The sequence below is a fragment of the Ursus americanus genome, chromosome 18 (genome assembly GCF_024610735.1).
Source record: "Ursus americanus isolate L20-20 chromosome 18, mUrsAme1.1.p, whole genome shotgun sequence".
NCBI lineage: Eukaryota > Metazoa > Chordata > Mammalia > Carnivora > Ursidae > Ursus > Ursus americanus.
In genome coordinates this window covers 23,121,251-23,144,064 of record NC_142144.1, presented here as the reverse complement: position 1 = coordinate 23,144,064, position 22,814 = coordinate 23,121,251, and the positions used below count along the sequence as shown (strand labels likewise).

At 47.6% G+C, this 22,814-nt stretch overlaps 1 protein-coding gene across 4 annotated transcripts in view; it reads right to left on the bottom strand.

The window, feature by feature from the left end:
* The window catches only part of EPB41L4B (erythrocyte membrane protein band 4.1 like 4B), a 124,920-nt gene that overhangs the window by 75,913 nt on the left and 26,193 nt on the right, over positions 1-22,814 (bottom strand). For all 4 annotated transcript variants that reach the window (XM_087869491.1, XM_045780221.2, XM_045780220.2 and 1 more), the window contains exons 2-4: positions 12,443-12,547; positions 2,082-2,124; positions 1,153-1,231 (exon numbers count right to left, since the gene is read on the bottom strand). In XM_087869491.1, the coding sequence (XP_087725617.1) occupies positions 1,153-1,231; positions 2,082-2,124; positions 12,443-12,547 (227 nt within the window). The remainder of the gene's footprint in view (positions 1-1,152; positions 1,232-2,081; positions 2,125-12,442; positions 12,548-22,814) is intronic.

Sequence of the window (22,814 nt, the reverse complement as noted above, 5' to 3'; positions counted from 1 at the left end):
ACGGAATCAGCCTTACATGCAAGAGTGGTCCCCAGGAATCTGATTTGTTCAAAAGCTTCCTAAGTGCTTCTGATTCACACAACCCTGGTTAAGAATCACTGGCTTTGATGATGGCTAGAAGCAGCATGTTTCATAAAGGACTCTGAAGAGGAACTCTAGAATAATTTGTTTGAACTTTGAAAACAATGCAGATGGTCACTCTCTGTTGGAATGGATCTAGGAGAATGTGGGTGACCCAGAAATCAAAGAATAGGGGAGCTGAAGGTTCTAGTACATTCCAGAATGTTCTTGCTTCTGACAGCTGCTTAGCCACCACTGAGCTGAGTACTCACATCAAAGAGAACATAGGGCTGACATGGCCAGAACTTCCAATTTCTGCAGGAAAACCTAGTTATGAAAGGCCAGTAGGCCTCTCCAGGGTGGAGTATGATAATAAGCAGACTTTAAAGTGTTCCTTAGGTGGTCATCTCCAGGCTAATGGCCACCACCATGAGCTGACAGGTCACCGCTACTGTCCATCACGCAAATGACAAGGAGGTTCTGGGGACATCTAAAGCAGTGGAAGGCTGGGCAGAGAATCTCACTGTCAGAAGGGCCGCTGGAGGGAAATTCCATACTTAAAATGTTTTTAAAGTCTCTTTTGCTTCAACACTGTTTCTGAAGTCTAAGAGACAGGCATAGGCAGGCACACTTTCAAAGAAATCCAGTGGGGCTGAAAGATAACATGAAGGGATTCCAAGAACTTTGATATCATAGCAATCAAGGGAATACTGTGCAGCCCCTTAAAAAAAATTAGATGGCAATTTGGGACTAAGAAATACTGTTCCGATACCTGCCTTCCCTTTTTGTACCTCGACAAAAATAAAGTGCCATAGAACAACTCACCAATTTACCCACAGCCCAACAAAATAGAAATGCAACAAGAAAATAAATCTTTTAATTCTGATTCACTGAGAAAAAGGTCAAATTAAGCAAAGGATAGATTTGCAAGAGAATACAGAGACAAGCACAGGCAAAGTACTAATGACTCTTGCTCAGAATATCAAGTCAGCAGATAGAAGAGGAGGCAGCCCTACAACTCAGGGGGCCCATAAGTTATAAGGTAAGTGCAAGGCGGGGAAGAGGGGAATCTTGTTCTGCATTTTGTCCTACCTTGTAAACTCTTCACGAAGGTTGTTCGGTTCTGAAGAATAATATTTAACTCGAAAGTGCAAAGCATAAGCAGGTCCAACTAAACATATGAAGATGGAAAGTTGAAGATGTTTTCCCCCAGTTTTGAAGATCAGAGAATGGACAAAAGGAAAAACACGTTAAGTTGAGTCATACATTCACCGTCACACTGGGGAGGGCGCGATGGGGCATAGAAAGCTAGGGAGTTCTTTTCAATCCTTAAGCCTGGAAAACTAAGATGTGCTTTCGTGTTAACAAGGACGGTGTAGCTAAGAACTCATTCTGGAATAAAACCCTAACCATCTAGATGAATTACTAAGAGCTGACATTTTACTTTCACCCAATTGCCAAGATATTCCAAACAGACACTAACTTTTTACAAAATACGAAGTGGGCTAAAGGAAAGTGACGTGTAAACAGCCAGGGCTCTGTAATCTAAAAATACCGTGAGGACGCTGTAAAGCATTGCATGTCTTCAAGTGACCCACGCACACACAACACTGAAGAAATGGGCTTACCGTACCTATAAAACCAGTGAGCTGGACCGGACTGTCACAGCCCCAGCGTTCCCATACCCTCTCAGTCTACTTTCATAACTCATTAGCAAACGAATGCAACAGGCGTAAATTCATGCTTCCGAAGAGCAAATTAACCAGTTCTCTTTGGCAAGGGTGCCTGATTTCAGATGACAGCATGGTCTGTGTTTTCATATCTACCAAAAACTCTTAGCCAAATTTTAAACTCTAACATTTGGCCAGCCTTAAGAAATGAAAAACCATCCACTTAACACGGAATCTATTTAAAAAACGCTCCTGAGTCCTGATGAAAACATAATACCTCAAAACACTGGCCGAGGGGTTTTACACTCTGATAAAAGAAATAAGTGAGGAGGCTAAATTTCGCTTACTTACTTTTCATCTGCTTTTTTATGGGTTTGGAATGATCCAGCCAGTGCTGAAAGAAAGAAAAATTTCTTTAGGAATCATTCATTCATCAGCTAGATGATACAGCCCACATTTACCCTCCTCTATAAACTTTAGTCATTCTACCCATAAAACCGGGGATCGGACCAGATCAGGGTTCTCAGGCTGGGGATCAGCAAACTGTGTGGGATGGTACTAAAAAAAAAAATCTGGGGCGCCTGGGTGGCACAGCGGTTAAGCGTCTGCCTTCGGCTCAGGGCGTGATCCCTGCGTTGTGGGATCGAGCCCCACATCAGGCTCCTCCGCTGGAAGCCTGCTTCTTCCTCTCCCACTCCCCCTGCTTGGGTTCCCTCTCTCGCTGGCTGTCTCTCTGTCAAATAAATAAATAAAATCTTTAAAAAAAAAAATCTATGCTTAGGTACTGTTAAGTACATTTTTTCTTGGGAGAGTTACCTTTTCAAAGATGTGCCTAAAAGAACTTAAAACCTTTTAACTAACTGGTCTGTAGAGGCCCTTCTGGTCAGTGGTGCAACGTCAGCTTTTCCTTCTAAATTTCTCAAGTTACACTCAATCTTCTCCCGATTCGCCATCAGCCTGGTAAAGACTGGCAGCCACGCTGCAGCGAACCTCTGACCGCGCACGGGTCCTGGAGCTCTGTCGCTCTAAATGCTCAAATGATAAAACCCAAACTCATGACCCCATTGTTCTTTTGCCAGGAAAAGGACCCCAAGAAAGCTAGAAAGACAGGTAGGGATTTGCCGGAGATAATTTTGCTCTGGTCAACGAGGACATTTCAATTTCCTGTCATTTTCATCAGAAAGAACACTTGGGTCCTATCCACCCCAGGAAATCACAAAACCATTTCCCTCATATGAAAATTCCTCTGTAATGTCCAAGTGGTTGATACCACAGTCCTGATGAGCCTCTCAGCAGCTTAACTTCCACGGAAAACAGCATTTAGGACTGCTCTGCTGTGAGCCCCTCCAAGCGATCCCAAGCCCTGGAGGGCAGGGACGGTGTGCTTTCATCATTCCCGAGTCTCATGCCAGGCACGGAGCATGGCACCCAGCAGGCCCTTATTAGAGACTTGAGAAATAAATACATGCGAGATATAATTTTTTTTAAAAAGGAGGCAAAGAGGAACTTTTGCCACCACTTTAGGTCAACTGGATACACACTGAAACGTCCCCGTGAGGGTAACGTCTGGAACAACACAGCCAGACTGGGTTTCTCACTGGCTGCTCAGACTCAGAGGCCCTTCTGCTGGCTGCCAATATACTTTCAGAAGCAGTCTCAACTTTGCACATTCTAATCACGAGGAAGGGTGGGACTGTATTACTGCAGTGTACTCTACCCCTCACCAAAGAGCCCATTATGACTGTGTGGGAGGAGGGGAATAAGGAAACACAAAAGCAAATAACAGGTGACTTATAACACAATAAGCTGTGAGCAGTGCGACGGGAGAACGTGGGCTTTGTCATCTCCACCCTCCGGCTCAGCAACCGGGTAATGAAGGAAGATCAGCACAGCAGGCTGCGGGTCTCGAAGGCCCAAGTGCGGGGTGCTTTCTCTCACTGTTAATAGCTATGAATTGGGAGTGACCTAAATGTCTAGCAACAAAGAAAGATTTAAAAAATGGCTCGTCCATATGATGAAATACTATTCAGTCTTTAAAACTGTTGCGGGCCTCTTTATCAATGTGGCAAGAGACCCCCAGCTCAACACTTGATGAAAAGAAAACAAACAAACAAACCAACCAGGATCCTGTTTATATAAAATTATTACTTTCTATCAAAATATGTCTAGAAGGATTTATAGACGTTATTTTTGGATGTGGGGCTGTGGATGCCATTTAGCTTTTCTCTTTTTTACTTTTCTGCACAATTGTTTACTTTTAATGAGAATAGGATCTGCATGCCGGTGGGCCAGCTTGTCACTCGCATTTTTCATCCCGTTGTTTGCCCCATCAGAATGCCGTATCGCTGCTGCCTCAACCAAGCAGAAAGCCTCGGACCTTAGCCCCTGGGAGGAGGACAGATACTGACCTGATAAAGGTATATTTACTTTCCTGCCAAAGTCTCACACTAATGGCTATGACTAAACTCCTTTCCCTCACTTTGAAATGAATTTACTATTACCATGCAAAGAAAGTTCTCCCGGGAACCAGCCTTCTAATTAGCCCCAGAGGCTCCTAGCTTAAAGGGGCTTGTCCCATTTCCTTCCTTCAAGTCCCCTCCTATCTGGAATAGAACACATGAAGCCCACTGTTCCCCTCCCTCTGCCGTCACACTACGATCCTGATCCAAGTCCAACCTGTGCTGTTCCTGTGGTGGCGGTTTTCAACCCTGGTTGCGCATTGCAGTCACGATTACCCAGGTCCCACCCAAGATCCATTAAACAGAATCTCAGAGCATTAGTGTTTTTTAAAGGCTCCCAGTGTGCCCATTAAATATTTAGTGCTTAAGTCTTCCCACATCCTCCTCTTACCCTGAAATATATCCTACTGATCTTGGGGATCTTGACACATCCACGACCCCTTCTGAAAATCGTTGTCTGGGCTTGGTAAAATCTCAAGCAATTTCAAGGTTTACTGTCCAGATGTCTATGGTTGGTGTTAACTGTCAGGTCATGGCTAATGCTCCTACTGGACAGCAGCCTACTTTTCCTTCTGGCCATGCTGTGTAAGGAGCTCCCTTACCCATGCGGGCTGGCCTCCATCCTTCCTGCCCGGCCACAGCGCCCTGCCCAAAGCAGGACATGCCAGGATGGAGGCCTGTGAGAAGTCTGGGGCTCACTAAGCTGGGAAGTCATCAGAAACAGTTTCATTTTAAAAGCTCCTTGGCCCTATCGGGAGGGTTCAGATCAGGTTTGCTTGCCTGCATCAGAGGGGATAACAAATCCAGCCATAATCCTGAAACAAGAGATGATAAAATCTATCTTGTAACTAACCAGTTCAAAATGACCTGACCTTCTTCTTAGCTGCAGGAGCTGACCAGACTCTGATTACCAGTGTTTTATTCCACAAGACCACCTCATGATGAATTCCCGGGCACTATGGCCCAACGTGGCCTTTAGTAAATCGTATCTTACACGAGGCTCCAAGGGCTACGTTCAGCAGCAGCTGGACCTGTCTTAGATGTTCACCTGCATCCCAGCTAAATATAGCCACACTGCCTGTCTGCAAAGGCCAAGGCAATGGTTCCAGCCCTCTTAAAAGACCACTAAACCAGTCACTGGAGATAGACGAGGGCATATCTAAGTTCAAATGGCATAACATTTAACTCAAACAGGTGTTAGAAAGGTGGTTTCTGATCTGAATTTCGCATCCAAGCCAATCTGGCAAAACCCTTTCCATAAATCAAGATGGGAGACGATTTGGCAAAACCCATGTGTTCTGACAAAATATCCATTCTGGAACCATGACATGCATAAGGCTGGTTGTAGAACTGAGTTGTCTAAAATCTATACAGAAGCATTTGAACTCCAATGGCCAAGGGAAGCTCAGGAGTTGAAAAGGGTCTAGAACCCGCCTGAACAAGCCCTAAGCCTTCACCATCAAGGGTGAGTGCTGGAACCCATCACTGGCTGTCTAGGACCTGTCGAGTTTCTTAGCTTACAAAAAGTGTCTAGTTTGCATTTAAATTAGAGCTGGAAGAAATGTGAAGAGATAATCATATCCAAGGGATGAAAAGAGAAAGGAGGGAAAGGACACTTTTGGAGCTTACTGTGTGTTATATGATTTATAATAAGAAATATATATTTGGTCTTAGTTTCTGGCACAGAGCTCTTAAAATCCTTGGAATTTTCTACACAGTATGAGCAATAAAGGTGTCCTGACAGTCATAACAAATCCCCTTCAAACACACCTGAGTTTATGTTAATGAGGTGACTTCCAGAAAGCACCTAAGGATGGGGGCTGGTTGCCAGGGGAACTAACCTGTGACTAGAGGGTTGAAGCTTATCTCTGACCTCTGGGGAGGGGGTGGGGGCCTGGAGGTTGAATCAATCACCAATGCCAATGATGTAATCAATCATGCCCTTTTAACAAAGCCTCCATAAAAATTTAAAGGTAGGATCGGGGGAGTTTTGGGGCTGGGGAACACACAGAGACTGGGAGAGAGTGGGGCATCCAGAGAAGGCGGGGAAGCTCTGCACTGCCCACTCCGCCCTACACCTTGCTCTCTCTAGCTCTTCTGTCAGGCTGCTCCTGAGTTACCTCTTTTTATATCGGACTGGTAATCTAGTGAGTCAAATGTTTCCGAGTTCTATGATCTGTTCTAGAAAATTAATTGAGCTTGGAGGGGGTCGTGGGGACCTCCTACCTATACAGGTGACAATCTGGACTCGTGACTGGCATCTGAAGTGTGGAGTGGGGGTAGGTACGGGGTGGGGAACAGTCTTGTAGGACCGAACCCTTCACCTGTGGGATCTGAGGCTATCTGCAGGTAGACGGCATCAGAATTAATTGCTTGGTGGTGTTGGCAGACACCCACGTTGGACTGTGTCCCACCTATCACTCGCTCAGGCCTCAGAGCAGATGAAGGCGGCCATGCAGAGGGCTCGGATGCCCCGGAATCCCAGCGCTAGAGAGGTGGGGGCAGGGTCAGAAATGAGGCTGTGTCAGCAGCCAGGGGCCTGGGTCTCCACACCAGACACTAGCTCGGAGTCCCTTCGAGAGAAGGGATGTCTCCTTCTCATCCACGATGAAGCCCCATAACCTCACTTATACCAGGTACTCGAGATTTCCTTGGGGATTCATCTAAATCAACTGCAGAGACCCCTTTATCAACAGCTTTCCATCCAGCATCAATATTTGCACATGGGCAGGAAAACCCTCGCTCTGCCAGCCTTCAGAGACAGGCTGCTGGGAGGCCTGTGGCATTTTTGAGCTGTTTCACACTCCTTTGTACTAAAGTAGAAGGAGGCGGGAGAGCAGAGTTCGAGTCCCAGCTCTGCTGCCCTCCTGGCATGTGGCCATCGGCAGGCCCCCTGAGACTGTTTCCTCATCTGTGCACTGAGCTTGCCCTGACACGCTGTCTGAAGAATAACTCAATGGCCATGGAAACTATGATGAACCTTTGAAATGGAAGGATGGTCCGTTTCTCACAGTAATAGCACCCCAACAGCACCTCCCTCCAGGTGCACGTGAGATGGTAGGAAGGCTCAGCAGTGTCCACACAAGGGGCATGTGTGATGGCATTCCAAGCCATCATCAGAGCGAGGCCACAAACGCCCTTCAGCACCCACTGACCCTCTTGGAAGCCACCGAATCCGTGTTAACCTCACCTCGCAGCCCTGGGCCTCTTATTACCCATCCACCCGATTCTAGGCTACAAAGACCAGAGGAAAAACATTCCACAAGTCTAGAGACAAAGGCCCAAATCACCTTTTCTGGATCCCTTGCTGCAAAGCATGGCACCATAAAATGCTCCCTTTTCCTGTTGGGAGGGGCTCTGGAAGGGACTTAAACGGCCACACCTGCCCTGCAGAACATCTGACCCCAGGACCCGGAAGGAGGCTCCTGCTTGGTGGGGCTGTTATCACCCCTGCCCCCAATCCCTGCCACTCCTCTTCCCTCTGACGCCTCACTCACTCCTCCCCGAGTGAAGACAGAACCCCCCCCTCCGTATTCCACTGGGACAGTCGTTTCCCCCACCAGAATGCGGCAGGCCAGAACAGTGTCCTGCTTACTTCGGCACCACAGAGACTGACCGTGAGGAAGCTCCCAGGCAAAGTTTGCTGAATGGCTACTGCTTAAACATGTTGTTTGTGTGGGCGCATGCACACGTGGACGTGTGGCTGAGATGCTACCGTGTGTCATGGAACCAGTAGAGCCCAGTGGAAAGGGCTGGCCTTTGCAATGAAACCAGGCTCTGCATCCTGCCTCTGTGCTTCACTTTGACCTTTACAAGTTTCATCATCTGTAAAATGGGTCTGCTCTATGGCTGGTTTTCCAGATGATGAAGATTAAATAAGAATTATATAGAGTGTTTAGGCTGATGCCTGGCTCAGAGCTCATCAGAGTGGGAGCTCAGGAAACAGCAGCTATCTGATCAGTCTGTAAGAAAGCTAGGTGGGTGTAGGCCAGAGCCTCCTCTCTCCGAAGAAAGCTTTCCTATATAAAAATAGAACCAATGCCCCTGCTTTGAGCTAGGCAAAGGTGAGATCTACAGAATGGGCTCCTGCCTGCCTGGATTTGGAAAAGGGAAACAGGAGGCCCCAGCCTCAACTGCTAAAAATAGGCAATGCCAATAGACTTTGACCTTGCTTCAGGGCTGGGCAGCGCACTATGGTAACCAGGCTTGGCTCTTTGCAGGGAGCTGGGGACATAAGCTGGGTATGCAGAGAGCTGTGCCAAGAGCCCTGCCACTGCCAGCCCTCTGATTTACATGCAGAGGCAGGGTGGGGATGTCATTTCTTGTAGGAGCCTCACAAGGCAATGAGCCAAAGGCCAAGCAGACCGTTCCCTTCCTGGCCCCCATCTATTACACCTGCCATCAATTGCTTCATTTGTACCAGGCGCCCGGAAAATCAACGACTCAGGGAATAGTCCCAAAGGGATCACCTAAATCGCTAACGTTTCTCCCACAGCCAAGGCAGCCTTGCAGGTTCCAGCTCGCCTACGTGCATCCCCTCTGGGAGCTGTGATGTCTTCTGGTTCCCCCTCAGCTTGCCCAGCTGGAAAGAGAAGACCCACACCCATGTGAGATTACAAAACCCTTTCTCCTCCATTAACTCTCTGAGCCCCTCAATCTCCCTGTGATACAGATGTTACTGCCTCTACTTTAGGGTTAGGAAAAGAGGATTGAAGTATAGCACTTACCCATGAGGTCATAAAGCCTGTGTTTGAGTCTGAGCTGTGCTACTCGCTGAGGGCCCTGCCAAAGTCTAAAGGCTTTCGTCTCACCATCAAGAAGACAGAAACATCTGACAAATGGCTTCTAAGGTCGCTTCTAGGGCTGAAGACTTGAGGTTTTAGGTGGTATACCTTGTCAATAAGAGGCACCAAGAAGAAGCAGTCCTAAGTCTGAGGATCTCATCAGAAAGGTCTGTTTATATACACAGATAACGAACCCGAAGCCAGATAAGCAAACTGCCACAGGAGACAGAGCAGCACAAAGGTTTCCAGAGAGCAGGAGAAGCCCGGAAAGTTCAGGACATGCTGCGGAAGGAAGAGTTGTCATCTGAGACAGTCTTGAAGGACAGCCAGAAGTTTAAACGGGGTGAGAAAGGGCATGCTAGGAGGGGAACCCAGACACACAGGCATATAGATAAGTGCAGGGTCGCCAGAACCCAGCCTGTCAGGAGCCCAGCCTGGAAATCAGACTAATGAGAAGGGTTCTGGGAGCAGCTGCTGCACACCCTTGGATCCTCAAAGTCCGGTAGATGAGGGCCCTGCACCTGCTCTATGGGGGAAGAACAGCACGTTGCACTCAGAGCCGGAAGCTGGGAAGATGTCTGGATCCTGCAGCGCCTGTGCCAGGGCACCAGCGGACAGGAGTGCCTGGCAGCCCAGGGAGCGGAGGTGCGCGGCCAGGCCTTTCGTACTGGGAGTCACATCCTTGGCTTTCTGGGAATCTGAGTGGCTGGAGAGGGGTCACCTGGGGATGAGGACATGCCACCAGGGCCACAGGCACGTGGCTCTAATGGCAGAAACGACAGATATCTTCTCCCTGCGGCCATGAGAAGCCATGTGGGGCAGACGCACCCGCCTCCCCCTTCAGAACATGAGAACTGGAAGAGCTCTTAGGAACAGGTCCGAGAACCCCATTTTACAGATGAGAAAACTGAGGACAAGGGAGAAAAGGCAGCTCGTCGAAAGCCCCCAAGTAAGTTAGGGGCAGAGCTAGGAACAAGGTCCAGGTCAGACTCACAGTCCAGGGCTGTAGACGTTCTGAAGCCCAAAATACCACATGCATGAAGCCACACGGAAGGCAGAACAGGGAAGGGAGAGCTTCCGGGCAGTGGAAGGCTGACGAGCGTCAGAGGATGGGACAGCTGGATGATACTGGAGACAGAGAGGAGCACTCTCAATCCAGCACCCCGGAAGCAACTAGAAATGGAACTGTGAGGCAGGTCTAGGGGGTAAATGCTAGCGAAATACACCCGTTTCCTGAACACCAAACGGTGAAAAGGACAGAGAGAAAGAAAAAGAAACTTTGTGGTGCAGGGTAAGAAAACTCAAAGGGTTTTAGCTAAATGACCTCCATCTTCTTGGCAGGAGGTAAGGCCAAGTGCAAGAACAGAGTCGTTTGCAGGGACTGGACTGCAGGGCTGTAGTCAGGATTCCGAAGGGGAACCGAGTCCAAGAGGGGCTAACAAGGCTCCAAGAGTAGCTCAGGGGCTTGGACTTTGCTGCATCTGTGATCTGTGACCTGTGCTGGTGCCAAAAGGCACAGCCCGTGACTCTCCAGCAACGCCTGCCAGCCTGGGAGAAGCAGCAGAGGAAACAGATGGGCCTGCATGTGGAGGGGAGGCCAGGGGACAGTCCCGGGGGCAGGAGCATCAAAAGGCAAGTGAGCACACAGGAGAGATGGCTGAGGCTCTGCCAGGTCGCAAGAGGGGAGAATGAGGCAGGAGGCAATTATTAAGGCCCCAGGCCAGACGAGGGACTGGAAAGACGGAATCAAGGGAAGTTATCATGGAATGGGAATGATAGAATTCCAGCTCTTGGAGCAACTGGGTGGTGATAAGACCCAAGTGAATGTGTGCGAGGTTTGCCCAAGTGAAGTTTCAATGCGAGGAAACAGTGTCCAAGGTATTTAGAAAGATGCGCAACTTGAATTCCCAGGTTGCCCAGGGGAAAAGAGAGGCTGAGACAGCTGTGAGTCAGAAGGCAGGGCACCAGGTGGCCCAACCTGGAAGACAGAACTGGGGCGGGGGGGGGGGGGGGGGCAGCGGCAGAAAGAGGAAAGCCAGTCTGCCCCTGTCCAGGGTCCTGGCGGGCGGGGATGAGTCTCCAACTGCAAAACGGAGAAGGAATCTGGACCACTATCCCAAGGTGGCAGCCAGAGTGTTCGCGGCAACAGTCAGGGAGGTAAGGGGATGGGCTGTCGGCGGACAGGAAGTCCTGAGGTCCAGGGGGGCATCTGGTGTCCACCCAGGAGGCCTGCAGCCAAGAGGATCCACAGAAGTCCTGACACCACGGCATCATCTTGGGACTCAGCATCACACAGACGTTCTCAGGTGGACCCAATTTCTAAGCACCGATTTTGAGTGTCTTAGCCTTAGCGGTCACAAGTCATCCCCCCGGGAGTATCTGAAGAAGTGTCTTTAGGTAGAAAGGCTTAGCCACGGATGGATGCTCAACCGTCTGCTATCAGGGAACCCACCCTCTCCTACAGTCTAAAACAGCATCTCCCCCTTACTCAGTCTGTCCCTCCCCTTACTCTGCTTTATTTTTCTTAACACTTACCACCATTTGTCATTTAGGTGTTCACTGCTTTGTCTACGGTGCTTAAAACAGGGCCCAGTACATAACTGATGCTCAATAAATATTTTTTTACTCAATTATAATTAACATAGTGTTATAATAGTTTCGGGCAGACAATGCAATGATTCAACAATGTTATACATTTCTCAGTGCTCATCAAGATGCATATATTCTCAACCCCCTTTATTTCACCCATCCCCCCACCCACCTCAAAAAATATTTTTTGACTGTTGAATAAATTACCTTTGAAACGCAAAGGTAGACTTTGTTGGGGAAGGAGACTCTGAAGTCATTCACGCTTTTGACAAGGGTGGTTCTGAGCTATGTCAGGTTCACTCCCCCTGGCGCCCCCACCGTGGCCAGTTCTGTCTCAGGCAAAGCAGAGGGAGTCTTTGCTGACCTAACACGACCTCCTGGAGCCTGCAAGATGGTTCTCAGGCAGTGCCAAGACCTGCTCCGACCGGCCCCTGCACCCACTAAGCCTGGCTGGGCTCACATGCAGTGTGTTCACAGTGCCTGCTCTCTCCACCCAGCAAGAGTCCACAAGAAGATGATGCTTCAGTCTCTGTGCCGGTTAAAAATAAAGCATCATTAAAAGAATTTCTAGATGGTATATCTTCTGCTTTCTACCTCCTCTAGAAATGTGCCTGTGCCGCATCCCTATGCTTGGAAATGTTTCCCGAATCCCTTGCACAATAGGAGTATTTCTTGCTCTCTTCCTCTCCTGGTTATTGGCCACATGGGGGGGGGGCGTATGGATGAATGTCACCTGGGCACCATCACTGCCACCCCAACGCTCGCTACTGCAACATCACAGTTTAACTCCTATTTTCCCTCGATCAATCTCCAGCAACTGCGCATCTGCAATTAGCTTGAAAAGTCAACCTGTCCCGAAACGAATCAAAGGCGTACTTACAGTGACCTGGGAAGAGTCGAGGAACTGGAGGCCGAAGTAATCTGTTTCCACCAGGTCCAAGTGGTACACGATCTGATCGAATAGATCCTGGCCTTTGGCATGTTTCTGGAAGACAATTGGGTAGATGAAAATTGAGGATGTGACTGCTGGATAAGAACAAAACATTTTAAAAGCAAACAAAACCAAAACCACTTTTGTCTCTATATTGCATACATGTATATGCCACGGTAGACACATTTTTAAAAGTTTAATTATTTTGGGGGTGCCTAGGTGGCTCAGTCAATTAACTGTCTGCTTTCAGCTCAGGTCAGGATCCCAGAATCCTGGGACTGTGGCCCCACATCGAGCTCCTTGCTCAGCGGGGGAGTCTGCTTCTCCTTTCTGCATCTCCCTCTGCCCCTGCTCCTGTGCTCTCTCTCTCTTGCTTGCTCTCTTGCTCACTCTCTCTCTAATAAAATCATTTTAAAAATTAAATTATTTTTATTATAATAAAAATTCATTATTAAATCTAATTACTCATACTGAAAACAAAACACAACACCAAAGAACAACTTCATAGGATGAATAGGGAACCAACGCCTTATTATGAAAACTGGTAAATAAAGGGAAGAGAACAGGCACTGATCTGGCCGTTAGCTGTAGCCCTGGGTAACCAAAGGGTAAATGATGAGATATACAGAAATTAAATCAAAACGGATCAAAGACCTAAACGCAAGAGCTAAAACTATAAAATTCTCAAAATGGAGGCACAAATCCTCATGACCTTGGATTAAGCAATAACTTCTTAGATATAACACCACAAGCACAAGCAACAAAAACCCCCAATAAACCAGAGGTGCCTGGCTGGCTCAGTCAGCAGAGCATGCGACTCTTGATCTCAGGGTCACGAGTTCGAGCCCCATGTTGGGCATGGAGCCTACTTAAATCAAAAAAACAAACAAACAAACAAACAAACAAAAAAACCTACCAATAAACCAGGCATCATCAAAATGTGAATCTTTTGTGATTCAAAGGACAAAGACACCAAGAAAGCACAAACACACCCCAAAATGGGAGAACATTTTTGCATATCACATATCTCATAAGGGACTTCTAGTTAGAATATATGAAGAACTTTTACATTGCAATAATAGAAAAAATTCAATTAAAAAATGGACAAGGATACCACCTTATACCACCTTACGCCAGTTAGAATGGCAAAAGTAGACAAGGCAAGAAACAACAATTGTTGGAGAGGATGTGGAGAAAGGGGATCCCTCCTACATTGTTGGTGGGAATGCAAGTTGGTACAGCCACTCTGGAAAACAGTGTGGAGGTCCCTTAAAAAGTTAAAAATTGAGCTACCCTATGATCCAGCCATTGCACTACTGGGTGTTTACCCCAAAGATACAGATGTAGTAAAGAGAAGGGCCATATGCACCCCAATGTTCATAGCAGCAATGTCCACAATAGCTAAATCGTGGAAGGAGCCGAGATGCCCTTCAACAGATGACTGGATTAAGAAGTTGTGGTCCATATATACAATGGAATATTACTCAGCTATCAGAAAGAACGAGTTCTCAACATTTGCTGCAACATGGACGGCACTGGAGGAGATAATGCTAAGTGAAATAAGTCAAGCAGAGAAAGACAACTATCATATGATTTCTCTCAACTATGGAACATAAGAACTAGGAAGATTGGTAGTGGAAGAAAGGGATAAAGAAAGGGGGGTAATCAGAAGGGGGAATGAAACATGAGAGACTATGGACTATGAGAAACAAACTGAGGGCCTCAGAGAGGAGGGGGGTGGGGGAATGGGATAGACCGGTGATGGGTAGTAAGGAGGGCACGTATTGCATGGTACACTGGGTGTTATACGCAACTAATGAATCATCGAGCCTTGCATCGGAAACCGGGGATGTACTGTATGGTGACTAACATAATATAATAAAAAATCATTAAAAAAAATGGACAAGGGATATATAGTATAGATAGCTAGTTCTCCAAAGACATACAAATACCCAATAAGCACACGAAAAGATGTTCAACCTCATTAGTCATTAGGGAAATGCAAACCAAAGGCACAATCAGACTCTACTTCACACCCACTAGCAAAAAAGACAGACAATAAGAAATGTCAAGAACTCGGAATGCTCATCTACTGCTGATGGGGATGTAAAACGTCCAGACATTTTGGGAAGCAGTTTGGCAGTTTCTCAAATGGTTAAATAGAGAGTCACCACGTGACCCAGCAATTCCCCCCCAAGTACATACCCAAGAGAAATGAAAACATTGCCCTCATATAGAAATCTGTACAAAAACGTTCATAGCAGGATTGTTCATAACGGCCCCAAAAGCGGAAGAAACCCAAGTGTCCATCAACTGATGCCTGCCTAGACACAATGTGGAAGAAGCTTATCCATACAAGGGAATATTATTTGGCGATAAAAAGGAATGGAGTTCTGACACATGCAACAACACGGCTGGACTTCGAAAACATTAAGTGAAAGAAGCCAGTTACAAAGGACCACATATTACATGGAATGTCCGCAATAGGCAACTCCGGAGAGTGAAATTAGATTAGTAGTTGCTTAGGGCTGTGGTATTTGTGGGGTGACAGTCAAGGTGAGCAGGGTTTTTGGGGGGGTCAGTGAAATATTCTAAAATTGATGATGGGGGGGGCTGAGTGGTTCAGTCGGTTAACCGTCTGTCTTTGGCTCACGTCATGATCTCAGGGGTCCTGGGACATGTGGCTCTGGACATTGGGCTCACTGCTCGGCGGAGAGGCTGCTTCTCCCTCTGCCTCTGCCCCTTCCCCGGCTCATGTTCCCATGTGCATGTGATGTGCCTGCTCTCTCTCTCTTGCTCTCTGTCTCTCAAATAAATAAATAAAATCTTTACAACAAAAAATAAAATAAAATCAATGATGGCGACAGACACACAACTCTATGAATATAGTAAAAGTTACCGAATTATACATCTCGGATAGGTGAGTTATGTGGTATGTCCACCTCAATAAAGGTATTAAAATAGCAGATGGGCAGATCTTCTCTTTATAGTCGTACACCAACAACAAAATGAAGGAATAACAGAATTGCAATATCACAATTTTGCAACTTCTAGAGAATGGTAGGTGCTAAGCACTGAGCCCCAGCAGCTACTAACATCGCAGCAGAAGACAACTAGCCATCGCGTACCTCCTGATGAAGAACACCCCCCCACACACCCAAGATGTCATCCTGCTCCCCCCCTTCTCTTGCCACAGGAAAAAAAACCCAACAACAACAAACCAAACCTGGGGGCTGATTCGACCACTAGATCCCACAGCCAACTGCAGGAAAGGCAGAGCAATGTTCTAAACTACATGGGGCTGCAATCAGCAAGATCCAGCCTGTGGGAAATTCTAGAAACTTCTCAGGACAGACAACACAGCTCCTTCAGCAAATAGAAGAGACGGAAGTAAAAGGATGGAGGGGCATCTAGAGGTTAAAAAAGATTTAAAAGACACCTTTAAAACTACAAAACGAAACTGCAATGTGTAGGGACGCACACTTGGGTGATAAGACTTGAAGAGAGGGTCAAGAAGTGGTTACAATAAAGTCAGGGGAGTTGTTGCTCTTGGGGGCCCAGAAGGGATGTGCCAGGGAGAGAGCCCATGGTGGACTTCCCGCTGGTGGGCAGGGTCCCAGCTCCTGACGTGGGTGGTGGTACAAGGGTATCTGCCTCCCCGTAGTTTGGTAAACTGTACTTTTGCTTTATTTGTACGTCTACATTTGTGTCATATAAAATAGTACTCACAAAAAGCAAAAAACAAACAAACAAACAAAAAACCAACAAAAAGACAACAACAAAAAAACCCCTCAAAATTATAGCACTGGATTACAACCTTCAGACTCCTTCCTTCCTGGAAACACTCCTTAAAAGGCAACAATTCAACAGGAGCAGAAGGCTCCGGGCTCAGGGATGTTCTCTGGAGCCTTATCTACTGGAGAAATAAAGGTGGGAGTGGGGCACGAAGAAGAAACAGCCCAAACTCCAACCACAGGGACACTGGGCTGGGCCCATCAACACTCGGGAATACTGCCAGGCTGTGAGGACAGATAATTATAAAGATGAGACAGGAATCAGAAAGATTCTTAAGTCGACATTAAATAAACAGACCACAAAGGAATAAGGAGCTGTGATTCCAACTACACAGAAATCTATCCGCACTGTACGGACAGCTTGATAAAAACAGCTTGCAAAAACAACAAGAGCGGTGTTGGGATGGAGAAACTATGGATGATTTTCTTCCCAAGTGTTCTGTAACACTGATCTTCTGGCAGTCCTTAGACAACAAATACAATATTTTTTAAAAAGTCACCATTCCGGCCCTCTCCCTCCGGATGTACCCTCTCCTCCTACTACCCGGCACTCCTGGCCTACCCAACACCTATTACCACGGCGCCAATGCCTCATTAGTGGGTTTCCTAGTGGGACAGAACCGGTTAGCGTACAGCTTTAGCAGCAGGATGTGGCAGACAGAATTGGGCTGGCAGGAAGCAAGAGATCTATGCTCTAGTCCCAGATGCATTAGCTGTGACCTTAAGCGAGTCATAATTTCCCCAAATCCATATGCCCATCCGGGTCTTCTCCTGCAGCTACAAATCAGGCATGGTGCCCTGAACGGACAGGGTCACTCACACTCAGCGGACCCCAAATCCTGCCTGCTCCCCACCTGGGTCTCTCTATTTTGGTTCAGGGCTTACCATCCAGGGAGGTCATTTTAACACTCACCAGAGGATGAACTGAAAAAACACAGTTCCACACGTGGAAAATAAGGGCAGTGGGCCCAAGGTTCTCTCTAGGTCATTCCAAATCTTATGTTTCTGATGTCTTTCTAAAACGGCTCTTATCTAGAAGGAGCTCAAGGGGGGAGGTTGGGAAAAGAACCCTTCTAGGGTCGGCTGGTCCTGTCTGCCATGCCAGACTGGCCCCTCCATTGGCAGACCCTCACTCAGCTAGACTCGGAGCTGGCGGACACAGCAGGGTCTGCTGGACAAGAAATACCGTGTTTACTGACTCACCTGTAAACACTTGCCCCCACTTATCTTCCCCAGCCCCTTATGCTCTTTGGTCTCTTCCTCTGGAAGAGAGAATTCTCAATGGCCCTTTCCAGCTTTAAAAAGAATCTGGTGAGATTATGAGGGGTGGAATAGAGGGGTCCTCAAAACAGAGGTCCCAGGGAGTGAAAGTCAGACAAAGACAGGAGGGTCCAGGCCACAGCCCCTGAACCCAACACTATCTCTTGCTCCTCCCAGCCCGCGGAGCGTCCACTCAAAGCTGAGAAGGCTCCAGGTAACTAACTCCCTGTCCTGCCGGCCAGGACACACCACCTGGGGCACCTCCCCAGAAGCCCACAGACGGTCATCTCAGGCTTAGCCCCCACAGCCCTTCCTCCACCCACCCCTCAGTAAGCACCCCCTCCCGTGTTCCCATAAGCAAGCACGTGTCTTTATTACACACACACTTATCACCCAGCACCGCGGTTGCCTTTGTTCCTGTCTTACTCCGACTGCAGGCTGAGGGCAGGGACCAGCTGCGTTCATCTCCCCTTCCCTCCATCCCCGAAGCACATCCCTGGCCCGCACACAGAAGGCACTCCATAAACATCTGTTTGCTGCCTGGCTGGCTGGCTAGCTCTGCTGGCTGGGGGACGTGTGGGGTCTGGAGCCAAGCAACAGATCTTCTGGATGGACCGTGCGAAAACGTGACCCATAGACTGATACCTGACACGTGGCAGGCCTTAATATGAGAATGCACTCATTAAAGTCTTTTCAAATTAAGTATTCCGGGAACAAGTGCCCAGGGAACCGTGCTGCACTTCCAAGGCCATTTACCTAAACACGATTTTGTGGCTATTATGTGAAGTGCTATCTAGTGGTTACAATGGGAGATCCATGAACGTGATAAGACGGGAGGCCGCTCCTTGTTGCCTCCCTGCCTTGATGTCTCCTCCTCTAGATGAATCCGTTCACTCATTCAACAAATACTAACCTCGTCAAGTGCCAGACACTGTTCCAGGGGTTGGGGTCCACTGGGGTCACAAAGTCTGGAAGGGACTAGCTACAGGAAGCCCTCACCAAATAAGTCATCCTCATGGAGCAACGTCATCCAAAATGGCATTGATACCTGAACCACGGTGGCAATACCACTCCTCTCCCCGCCTTCTGAGGCAGAATGTATGGAGCCTAAACCTTCACTTAGTCCAGATCACTCCTCTGGAATTCAGCGACGCTTCTCCTTCACGACACATGTGGCAGGCTGTCCCTAAGCACAGCTCTGCCCTTGAGTTCTTGCTTCCCTCCTCCCATCTCAACACATCACTTCTCACAAGGACCAGCAACCGGTGTGGTTCTGAGTCAGTATGTCTCTCTGGAGCAGCAACTTCTGAGCACAAAGGAGCTAAAAAATCACCAAGCTCGTGAACATCCAGTGTACAGAGTTACCAGCTCCAGACTGGGTCAGGCAGGCCGCCAGCAGGAAACGGCACGGACACCGTGCTATCTTTGCTGGCCATTCGGAGCTTCCTGTCTTGTGTATTTACCGGTTCCCAGCCATACTTCTGATAAGGAAGACTCCTGGACAGCTGATGTCTTCACTGTCTCCCCAAATAAATGAACCATGCTGACCCTCTTAGATAAGAGGCAACTGGCAGTGTCTTACTGCAATCTGACCCACGTGCAATGTAACAGGTCAACTGTGGTCCTGAAAGAACAAAGAACACAGAACCCAATCCACGCAAATCTCACCAGTCTCCGCCGCGTGAGACACCGGGCATCCCAGGCAGGTTAGAAAGGAGGCGAGAAGCTGTGTGCCGGGTGAGTGTATATACTCTGGCTGGGAACTAAAATGCAAAAGCAGGACATCCGGGCAGTGCAAGGATTTCAGGAGCCATGTCCTTGCAGGCACGTGGGGCTCTCCTCTGTCCGCCTGCTCCACCTCCATCAGATGGCACGCCCCTTGCACCCACCTTCAGAAAGGCTCTCCCTTTCCTCCCCGCAACAGCTCAGGCGACATCTCCTTGTATCTGCACCACGGCGAGCCTCCTTCTAAAACCCATCTTTCCCGTGTTTGCCAGAATGGACTTCACACAGCACAGCCCTCACCTCAGTCACTCTTCTGCATACAAATGTGCCCCCGAGAATGAACTGCAGGCTGCTCGGCCTGGCATCCGACTGCACACTCAATACCGCCCAACCCAACGTGTGCTTATCTCCCCAGGCCCCACATGTACCCTGGGCTCCAATCAAACATAATAGCCAACTGCAACGCCCACCCAACGTACACAGCAGGTCCCACCGCTACGGCGTTGCCTGTGTCGTCCCTTTGCCTGGGTGCCCTCCTCCAACGTTGCTAGTCCCAACCTCGTTGGCAGCAAGCCAATCCCCACGGCCATGCTGAAGTAACAGTGGTCACTACGAAACTTCTCTTTGGTGGTACCCTGTCCGGTTCATCTTTGCTTCTCGATCATCTGCCATTCTGAAGCTCACGGAACAAATGCTGATGTGGATGGATGAAGGAGAACCCTTAGTTCCCACAACAGTCTCCAAACGACTGACCTTCCTGCCTGATCTTCCTGGTCCGTCTCCACTGGGAATTCTCTACACCCAGCTGGGATCTGGGTCTGCAGAACCCTGGTACTACCATCTCGCCTTCCAGACACCTGTCTGCTCTAATGCACTGGTGTTCTGGAAACCAGACCATTTCTATATACACAAAATACTATTAAGTTCTGGATTTTTATATATGGGCTAAAAAATAACCAAAATAATTGTGGTGATAGTTTCTAAACCTAAGTGCAAGCTTTTACATTCGTTCAAACAGATGTCATCTTATTTAAATCGGCCCATGACACATCCTGTTAAGAACATTATGAGTCCCGGGCTATTATCCCATGTATCACATACTGATCTCAGCTTTACAACATGTGGGAGTTGTGATGCCGCCGGGGGTGGGGGGTGAGGGCAGAGGGGTGGAGGTGGCAAGTGGGGGTGCTGTCTTTCTTGAGTTGTACAGAACTAAAGGTGCCCATCTGATGGTGGCTTCAACCCAGTTATGAACAGATACAGTGTGACCATGGTGGGGTCATGCTCTGAGACTCTTAGAAGCCAAACATGCTGGGTTAGAACCCAGTTATACCTCTTTTCTAGTAATATGACCATGACCTTTGGCACTGCGCTGAGCCTCAGCTTCATCTGAAAAATGGGGTACTCTCACCTGCACCATCAACCTTGCCAAGTCGCTGTATTAATAAAAAGGCAAGAGGGGCACCTGGCTGGCTCAGTGGGCAGAGCATGCGACTCTTGATCTTGGGGTTGTGAGCTCAGGTCCCACAACTGGGTATGGAGCCTACTTAAAAAAATAAAGTAAAATAAAATAAAAAATAAGAAAGCAAGAAAACACATGAGCATGCACTGTAAACTTCGGTGTCCTATCCACACAAAGGAATTATTATTACTTTCATTCAAACCTCGTTTCTCTCACTTGTCCACAGGAATGACACAAACTGCTTTTTGCCAAATACTTAACAAAAATCAAAGTTTAGGGAGTCCGTGATCTATAGCAGTTTAGTAATTCCCTTTGAAGAAAAGCTGAGACTAGTCTGGTTTGGGGGATTTCTGTAAACCCATGTTGGTCCCTGGAAATCAAGTCCTTCCTTTCCAAGTTCCTAAATGCCCCAAGTGTAAGTAGCTCTCAGAAGTCCCCCTGGTCTCTTCAGTTGCTTGTGGCCAGCAGTTCCCAGAAGGCACCTGCCTCAGGGCCTGTTTCAATTGTTTCTAGGAAGTGCTAATCTCGTGGTTAGTTACCAGCTTTGGTCCCCCATCCTCACAAGTCGATAATCTGCTAATTTTCTATGTTCTTAGTAAGAAACTAGCTATTTTACACACGCACACACCACACACACACAGCCCAGGCATCTCTGTCCCCACTGCCATCAGTACTAAGTCATTAAGAACAAATATAAACTGTTTACTCCAAGATATCTGAAATTACCAACTATCTGAATTTATCAAATAAATACCTGAAATTACCAAAAAAAAAAAAATGTCACCTTGAAATTTCCTTGTGAGAAATACCATCTCATTTATCAGCAAGATCTGGGGACTCTTAACAGTATCTGTAATCTGCAGGATTTAAGGCCAGAATGTCCACCTTATAAATTCCACCCCCTAGTAGAAGAGTGCTTCATGTTTACCAACGTTCCAGGGCCCCATTTTGCACAGAGGAAAACTGAGCCTCAGAGAAATTACATGACCAAGTTCATACTGCTTATAAGTGGCGGAACTAGAATCAGGATCCAGCCTTTCTGATTTTTTTAGGCTAGAGTTCTTTCTACCTTCCTCCATTCTTCTCTACTCATTTGCCTCTGTGGCTCCGAGCACACAGAAAGTGTCCTGCAAACAAGAAATATTTCATAAGCCCAATTCAACACACAAATACTGAGAGCCTACTTCAGTTATTGTCTGGGCTACAGCTGGGGTACAAGGCCACACAGTCCAACACAAACAGATCTCACGGTGGGGAGGCAATTACTAATTTGTTTGGAGGGCAGGCAAGTTGTGGCAGAATGGACAGCAGACGATTTGCTCACAAACTAACACAGAAGCCAAGACACTGTGCTGAGGGGGACATCAACAGTCTGGGCAGCTCCTGGAAATTCAATTCTGGTAAAACACAGCACAATGATATTAATTTCCTGACATGCCTGGCTAACAATCTCTTAGAAATCAGAGGAAGCAACAAAAACAACTGCCCTTAATTTATGATCAACAAGGAAGTAAGAATGATCTTGGAGGAAAGTGACTGCCATCTTGGTGTGTGACTCAGTAAACGGAGACCCTATTGATCAGCTGCGTTGAGAAGCAGGGTTCTTTCCACTTTGGGAAAGGGGCTCTCACTGTGCTACACGAGGGCTGGGGGGGGGGGAGATTTTAGGTTTTACCATTCCACCACAGAAGACCACCATATTGGGCTTCAAGTAATGGAGAGATCAATTTGAAACACAGACTGTGTGTTGCATTATTGATTAACTATTGATCAGCCTCTGCTTCCGGCTGATAAATCGTCTTCAGGCCAAGCAGCAGCAATTCAAAGCACTCATTTGTTCCCTCAACTCCACGTCCCTCACTGGGCTGCTGCTAGAATTAAATGACCCCACTGGCCATGATCCTATGAACCTTCTTTCAATCAATATGGAACAGCTAACATCTAGTAACCTCAATTTCTGTCTGCCTATAGCTCCTTCCAAGCATGCTTATCACAAGGGACTCAATAGTTACAGGGATGATTTTCCATTTATTCCTTAAGATGCTGAATGAAGTCCAGACACTTAAAACTACTTGATCCT